The sequence below is a fragment of the Sapajus apella genome, unplaced genomic scaffold (assembly GCF_009761245.1).
Source record: "Sapajus apella isolate SASKATOON/1434 unplaced genomic scaffold, GSC_monkey_1.0 scaffold48, whole genome shotgun sequence".
Classification (NCBI taxonomy): Eukaryota; Metazoa; Chordata; class Mammalia; order Primates; family Cebidae; genus Sapajus; species Sapajus apella.
This window is the reverse complement of record NW_022436988.1, coordinates 757,198-764,831: the sequence shown is the minus strand read 5'-3', so window position 1 is coordinate 764,831 and position 7,634 is coordinate 757,198. Positions and strand designations below refer to the sequence as shown.

The 7,634-nt window shown below is 57.3% G+C and overlaps 1 protein-coding gene across 1 annotated transcript in view; it reads right to left on the bottom strand.

Annotated features, from left to right (window-relative positions):
• The window catches only part of OGFOD3 (2-oxoglutarate and iron dependent oxygenase domain containing 3), an 11,529-nt gene extending 5,515 nt beyond the window's left edge, over positions 1–6,014 (bottom strand). The window contains exons 1-6 of the mRNA XM_032241171.1: positions 5,913–6,014; positions 5,402–5,556; positions 4,005–4,047; positions 2,049–2,113; positions 1,375–1,431; positions 101–254 (exon numbers count right to left, since the gene is read on the bottom strand). Coding sequence (XP_032097062.1) covers positions 101–254; positions 1,375–1,431; positions 2,049–2,113; positions 4,005–4,047; positions 5,402–5,556; positions 5,913–6,014 — 576 coding nt within the window. The remainder of the gene's footprint in view (positions 1–100; positions 255–1,374; positions 1,432–2,048; positions 2,114–4,004; positions 4,048–5,401; positions 5,557–5,912) is intronic.
• Positions 6,015–7,634: the final 1,620 nt, after the last annotated feature.

Below are 7,634 nucleotides of genomic sequence, written 5' to 3'. Positions count from 1 at the left end.
CGCTCACCCTGTCCTCACGCGCGCTCACCCTGTCCTCACCCAGTCCGCGCGCGCGCTCACCCTGTCCTCGTGCGCGCTCACCCAGTCCGCGCGTGCTCACCTTGTCCACGTGCGCGTGCCAGTACTCGTCGTGCGCTGTCCGCGCTTCCGTGCTGTTTATCCGGGAGAAGAAGGTGGGCTTGGTCAGATGCAGCGAGGCCGCGCTGATGCCGAAAGCCTCCGCGATGGTCAGCTGGACCTTCCGCCGCACCTCCCTGCAGAGGACACGCCAGCCGTCAGCGCAGCCGCAGGCGGGAGGGGACGCCCGTGGGTCCCGACCTGTGGGTGCCAGGAAGAGGGGCCGGCCAGCACAGCGGGAACAGATCCTGGCTCTGCCCGGGGAGCACGTGGCCGCCGCCCACGCGCGGAGAGAGCGACCACAGCAGCGGGACTGGGAGGAGGGAGAAGGGCGCCCGCGGGACCCACGCTGGGGAGACTGGTGCGGATTCGGGGCCCCGATGCCAGAGTCCCAGGGCGGATTTGCAGGGCTGGGAGCCCAGCCTCCTATTCAGCAAGGAAGAGGCTGCTATCCCCTGACGTGGGCGTGGAAGGGGCGTGGAGCCTGCTAAATGTGGATGGCGTGTCTGTACGGGGTGGGGGGGACAAGGGGACTCACGCTCAGAAGACCCCATGTGTCAGACCCGAGAGGCGCTGAAATGGATGGGCACAGGCCTGAGGGGGCACGTGTGCGTCCTGGGACGGTGCGTGACACTTGGCTCCTTTGTCCTCATCCCAACCTGGGCTCCTCCAGCAGATTTTTTTTTTTTTTTTGAGACGGGGTCTTACTCTGTCACCCAGGCTGGAGTACAATGGCACGATCTTGGCTCACTGCAACCTCTGCCCCCAGGGTGCAAGCAATACTCCTGCCTCAGCCTCCCAAGTAGCTGGGATTACAGGTACCCGTCACCATGCCCAGCTAATTTTTATATTTTTAGTAGAGACAGGGTTTTACCATGTTGACCAGGCTGGTCTTGAACTCCTGACCTCAGGTGATTAGCCCAGTCACTCAAAGTGCTGGGATTACAGGCGTCAGCCACCACGCCCGGCCTCATCCAGCAGAATTTTAAAAACTGGGCTGATTTTACACAGCAGAAAACAAGAGGTCCTGACCAGGATACAGCCACAGGACTCCAGATCAGTTTCACTGACCCGGGCGCACCCTGGCCACGCTGGGCCTGCCCCGGCCTTTGCTCTGTGAAAACTCGTCTCTGGGCCAGGCCCTGACCCTGGCCCCTGGGCCTCTCTGTGGGGCCTCCCCAGACGGGTCAGCTCCCCACACCCCTCAGCCCCAGGCCACCCCACCTGCAATCCCCTACCCGCCTCACTCCTCCTTACCGGTATAACTGGAAGTCCTCCTCTGAGAAGATGTTCTGTATTTTATCCCCAAAATATCTGTGAAAAAAAAGGAGAATTCACAACACACTTCCTTAATCTGTTGTTCATCTCCTTTCAATTCGGTCATTCCTTAAGCTAACCTGCAAATCCCTGAAAATCAACTGGTCCTCGCGACTCCATTTCTACAGTGGTAACTACTACAGGATAAAGAAGGAGAGGAGCCGGGGCCGGGCGCAGTGGCTCATGCCTGGGTGACAGAGCGATCCTCCATCTCAGAAAATAACAGTAATAATAACAAAGAAGGGGCCGGCTGAGAGCAGGACCCGGGCTAGCGTGTGAGGCAGGGAGGGTCTCTCCTCCCCCGCCCCTCGGATTGTCGGCGGCTGCTCCTGGGAGCCTTCCACCTCTGCTGCCTCCTGCACCCACCCCTTCTGTCCCTGGGCCCACAGAAAACGCCAGATTCCCCTGAAGTTTCATGAACAAGCCTCCGGCCCACAGGCTGCAGAGAGCCCACACCTCCCAGCTCCTGTGTCCGGCCAGCATCACAGCCACTGAGGCCCTGAGGCTGCCCCGAGACAGACCCTCCCTCACGTGTCCACGTGTCCATGGTAAGAGGCACGGAGCCGCTCACTCGGCCTTCAGAGCCAGTACTGAGGTCATGCTGCAGCACTCACCTGTACAGATTCACAAAGTGCTTCCCGACAGACAGGGCCCCGGAGTGCAAGTCCAGAATGGACGCCTGGAGAAGACATTGCGGAGGAAAGCGTGTGGCCACAGCAACGGCCACGGCTGTGTTAAAGTCACTGATGGTAAATGTGAGTTACCAAGGTCCATCCTGCACACACTCCAGGATTTTATTTTATTTTTTTGTAAAAAGGATCTTACTTTGTCACCCAGGCTAGAGTGCAGTGGCACAATCTCAGCTCACTGCAGCCTCCACATGCCACGCTCCAGGCCAAGCAATCCTCCCACCTTGGCCTCCCAAGTAACTGGAACTGAAGGTGCTCGCCACCACACTTGGCTAATTTTTCTATTTTTCGTAGAGATGGGATCTCACTATATTACCCAGGCTGGTCTCAAACTCCTGGGCTCCAGTGATCCTCCCACCTCAGCCTCCCAAAGTATTGGGATTACAGCCGTGAGCCACTACGCCCAGCCTCAACCTTAAAATCCTCCCAGACCATCCAGGCGAGGTGGCTCGGGCCTGTAATCCCAGTACTTTGGGAGGCTGAGCTGGGTGGATTGCTTGAGGCCAGAAGTTCAAAACCAGCCTGGCCAACATGGTGACCCCGTCTCTACCAAAAATACAAAATTAGCCAGGTGTGGTGGCGGGCACCTGAATCTCAGCTACTTGGGAGGCTGAGGCAGGAGAATCTCTTGAACTTGGGAGGCAGAGGTTGCAGCGGGCCGAGATCACACCACTGCACTCCAGCCTGGGCCACAGAGTGAGACTCCATCCCAAAAAAGAAAAAGGAAACACTTTGAAATTCTTGAAGAGTCTATAAATTAGTATTCCTGGAGGTTTAAAATATGCGGAATGCTTAGACTTGGGTCTCCGCAATGCTTATAACTCAAAACGATCGCCAAATACACAGAGAGAAACAGATCTTCAGACAAGTCCACACCCCAAGGAAGAAAATGACCCTGGGAAAACCGCATGGGAATTCGTGCTAACACCGGCCGTGCCGGGGACTGACTCCCAGCTGCCGCCCATCAGGACGGCGAGGCCACAGCGGGCGCGGGCTCCGTGTTCCCTGTGGCTGCAGTAACACAAACTGGGGCTTTAAAACAATACAAGTTCAGAAAAGAGAAAAACACACAAGTTCATTCTCTCACAGCTCTGGAGGGCAGAGGTCTAAAATCGAGCTGTGGGCGGGGCCCTGCTCCCTCCGGGGCTCCAGGGGAGGTCCTGCCCGCCACTTCCCGAGGCCGCGGGCTCCCTCTCTGCCTCTGTCTGCAGGGGACCTTTTCCTCCTCTCTCTCAAATCTCCCCCCTGCTTCTGTCTCCTACGGGCGCTTGCCATTGGATTTAGGACCTACCCTGAATCTGGGGTGATCTCATCTTGAGAGCCTTAAGTTAATTATATCTGCAAAGGTCCCATCTCCAAATCAGATCGTGTCCACGGGCTCCAGGTGGACACATTCTGCAAGGCCACCAGCTGCCCTCCCACAGCATCACACAGGGGACGGCAGCCCCGGCAGGCGTCCACGGAGGAATGAGATGCATCACAGCATCTGTCCCACGGAGGCTCTGCTGTTTCCCAGCAGCTCCGCGGGCTCTCCCGTGTCCAGGGCACACAGCCGTCTCCTCACTGGGCTCCCACCCCTCTCCCTTGCCGGCTCCCTGCTTCCGACCCCCTCCATCCTCCCTCATGTGACCTGGAGCCAGGCAGGCTATGATAGGCCGTGAAGAGATGGCCACGCACATCTAAGGACACGCTCTTCCCAATGAGAGGCCATACGTGGGCTTCAGTCAGGCACAGCTGCTGCAGTGGGTGCTGAGAGACACCACAGCTGGCCCCACCTACATTTGGGGACACCCGGGGACCCTGCACATCTGTGCCCCGTCCCTCCGAGTGAGAGCAAAGTTAAAGTGTAAAAAAAAAGGGCAGGAACTGCATTCAACTCACCCCTCCGTCAGAGCCTCCCAGAGAGAGCCCCTTCTCAGCTATGCTGTGGGGAGAAAACAATTCAGAATTTAGTCACTAGAATTGTCTATAATGTATCATCTAGGCAGAACATCCATCAGCACAGTTACTGCCATGTCAGTGGGTCCTGCTTGTTTAATGTTTAGGATGTAAACCAATGTTTAGACCAAAGGACTCAACTTTCAAAGCTCAGTGCCTAAACAACAATATCGTCATCTCAGTCTTGTCAATACCTGACTCAGCGTAGAAACGGCTGGACTTCAGCACTTTGGGAGGCCGAGGTGGTGGCTCACCTGAGGTCAGGAGTTTGAGACCAGCCTGGCCAACATGGTGAAACCCTGTCTCTACTAAAAATACAACAATTGGCTGGCGTGGTGGTGGTGGGCGCCTGTAATCCCAGCTACTTGGGAGGCTGAGACAGGAGAATCGCTTGAACCCGAGGCGGAGGTTGAAGTGAGCCGAGATCGCACCACTGCACTCCAGCCTGAGTGACAGAGCAAGACTCCATCTCAAAAAATAATAATAATAAAAATGACGTAATCTCTCATCTTCAACATCGAGAGCAACCTGGACCAAGCTCAGGGGCCTGGGGAGCATCTGGGAGAGGGCTTGCTGCTCCCCGTCTCTCCTGGGACCGCAGGCAGGTGGAGGCAGCTTTGAGATTCACCAGCTCAGGAGATCGAGGCCCTGCCCGTGGTGAGGAAGATACCCACGCGCCGGCCGTGCTGGACCTGAGAGGACCACCCCGAGCTGCTGCAGGTGCTGGGAGCCGCCCATGGACACTGAGCAGGGACGCGCCATTGCCTTAGTGAGACCGCAGTAACCCCGCGTGGCGCTGGGCAGCATCCTCAGGGGCAGGCGCCCTGAGGGCAGGAATCTCAGGGTGGGGCAGTGGCCCACGGCTGCACACCATCTCAGAGCGGCTGGAAAACGAAACTTCCTTTTAAGATCTCAATAAGAAAAGTCCAGCGCCAGCTGCCCCGCGTGGCGTGCTGTGCTGCCACAGGTCTCAGCCAGGTCGGCTGAAGGGCTGCCCCGAGGCAGTCTCAGGGAAGACACTGGGCGCTCATCAAGCAGTCTCCTGGAGACTCCGCGGTGAGCACGGGGCACTTGGCAGCCCCCAGAGGCAGCGTAACCCTGCAGAGGAGCCCGGGGCTCCGGGCACGCACTCAGCTACGGCTCCACGGAGGGCCGTGGCCTCCTCTCCTGAAATCAGAAAATCTGAGCTTGGCCCTTGAAAGCACATAAGGAAATTCTTATGAAATTCTAATAAAATCTTTAAAACCACTTTATTACTAATAATGCTCTGCCCCACCTCAGCCCCACTCCACGACTGCATGTTTGTTTAAATCCCACGGTGCTCAGGGATGGGCAGTTACCTGCGAATCCGCTCCGCCTCCTCCCTGGTGATGACGGTATCGGTGACGCCTCTGCCGCACTTCCTGGGGGTGCAGCCTGGGAGGGACAGCCCAGGTGAGAGGCAGTTTCCAAGGCCGCTGGCCCACACCCTTCCAGGGGATGGGGCGAGAGCCGGCTAATCCGTCCGGTCAAATGTGAATTTCAGACACGCAACCACAGCTCTCTAGCGTCCGTGGCTTTGTGCAGCGTGTCTGGAGTTCACGTCTCACTGGGCGTCCTTGGCTTCCAGCGGCTACAACTGGAGATTTAATCCAGAAGCACCTGTTGCTGCCCCAAACCCGGGGAAAGCCACAGAAGCCCCAGACACGGCCTCAACGGCATTCCTGAACCATCGCTGACTGCAGGTCCAGACACCCACAGGCACGGTAAGAAAACTCTCCTGAGGCCACCAGAGTGAAGCTTGTGGGTCTAGTCCCAGGCCTTCCCCAGGGCACAGCAGACTGCTCCCCACATCCCTGTCTCTCCCCATACCTCGGTGACCTGCACAGGCTGAAGGAAGAGGAAGCAGCAGCTCAGATGGGGGTTGGGGCTGTCAGGGCAGGGGCAGGGTCGCTGTGGTAGGGGCAGGGTCATCGGGGCAGGGGCAGGGTGGTCAGGGCAGGGTTACAGTGTTCAGGGCAGGAGCAGGATGGTCGGGACAGGGGCAGGATGGTCGGGCAGGGGCAGGATGGTCGGGGCAGGATGGTCGGGGCAGGGTGTTTGGGGCAGGGGCAGGATGGTCAGGAAAGGGTCAGGGTCACTGGGGCAGGGTGTTTGGGGGAGGGGCAGTGTGGTCACAGCAGAGCTAGGGTGTTCAGGGCAGGGGCAGGATGGTCGAGGCACAGATGCGCAGCGTACAGTAGGGCATCAGAGAGGGGCCCAGCAACCCACCTCAGTGGTGGTTTGGTACCAAATGCAGCTGGCTTTGTGTGCTGCGCGGGCCGCAGGCCAGGCCTGAGCGGTGAGATGGCAGCCCACGAGCACCAGGATACAGGCTGACTGCCACTCTGCAATGTGCTTTTCTTACCCCTCCCTGCGTCCTGCCTGGAAAGCCAGTCCTGAGCCTGGACGTGGAGGCTTGCTCCCGGGGCACGGGAGTAAAAGCCTTGCACCCAGTGCTGAGCGCCAGCACCCGGGGCTTGGACCCGAGGACCACAAGGTGCCGTTGTGACCTTGGTTCCTTTCTCTGGGTCTTGTCCCAGGAGATAAACAAAGCTCCACTTGGCTGAATATCAGGGAAGGGGAACTGTAGTTACATGTGGCTAAATGATCTAATGGACATGGGTGTTTTATTTAAAAAACAAAAGTTAGTGAGACAGCAGTAAGCCCACGTGGAGCTGTTTTTTTTATTTAAAAAAAACAACAACCATTTTTATAAGGTTTACCCCACGGAACATGAGGACACAGGAAAGCGGAAAGCAGAAGGCAAACGCAACGGGAGCCACACGGGCCTGTGCTGCGGCCTCCGGACTAGCAACGAGAATCGCTGGAGGGAAAAGAGGGTCACCCGTGGCACAGGAGCGACTTGGCAGGAAGGGGAAGGGGCGGCAGGCAGCAGACACCACCACCCCACGACACACCGGAGCCAAAACAGAGACGCTGCCGGGTCTGCACCCCACAGAGAGCCTAACACCTCTTTCCATAACGCGTGGGTGAAGGGGACAGGAAGTGGCGACAAGAATTTGTGCACATGAGCATGGGTCAGGAGAAACACCCACACGCTTCGTCTGCTGCCAGGACACATGTGCTTCCACCCACATGCTGCGTCCGCTGCCGGGACACATGTGCTTCCCAGACGTGTGAGGAGCATGAGCAAAAACAGGCCACATATCAGCCCATGAAGAAAGTCTGAACCAATTGCAGAGAGTCTGTGTCACACAGGTTACATTACCCAACTGCAATTCAAATAGGTTAGAAGTCAGTGTTTTAAAAAAGGACCAAAAATCCCATGCATTTTGAAATTTTAAAAATTTCCAAGTAACTCCTGAGTTAAAAAACAATAGTAATAGAAATGAGAGGCCAGGCACAGTGGCTCATGCCTGGAATTCCAGCGCTTTGGAGGCCGAGGCAGGCAGCCTGCTTGAGCCCAAGAGGAGTTCAAGACCAGCCTGGCAACATGGGCAAAACCCCATCTCTACAAAAATACAAAAATCAGCCGGTGTGTGGCACACGCCTGTCGTCCCAGCTACCTGAGGGGCTGAGGCGGGGTATTGC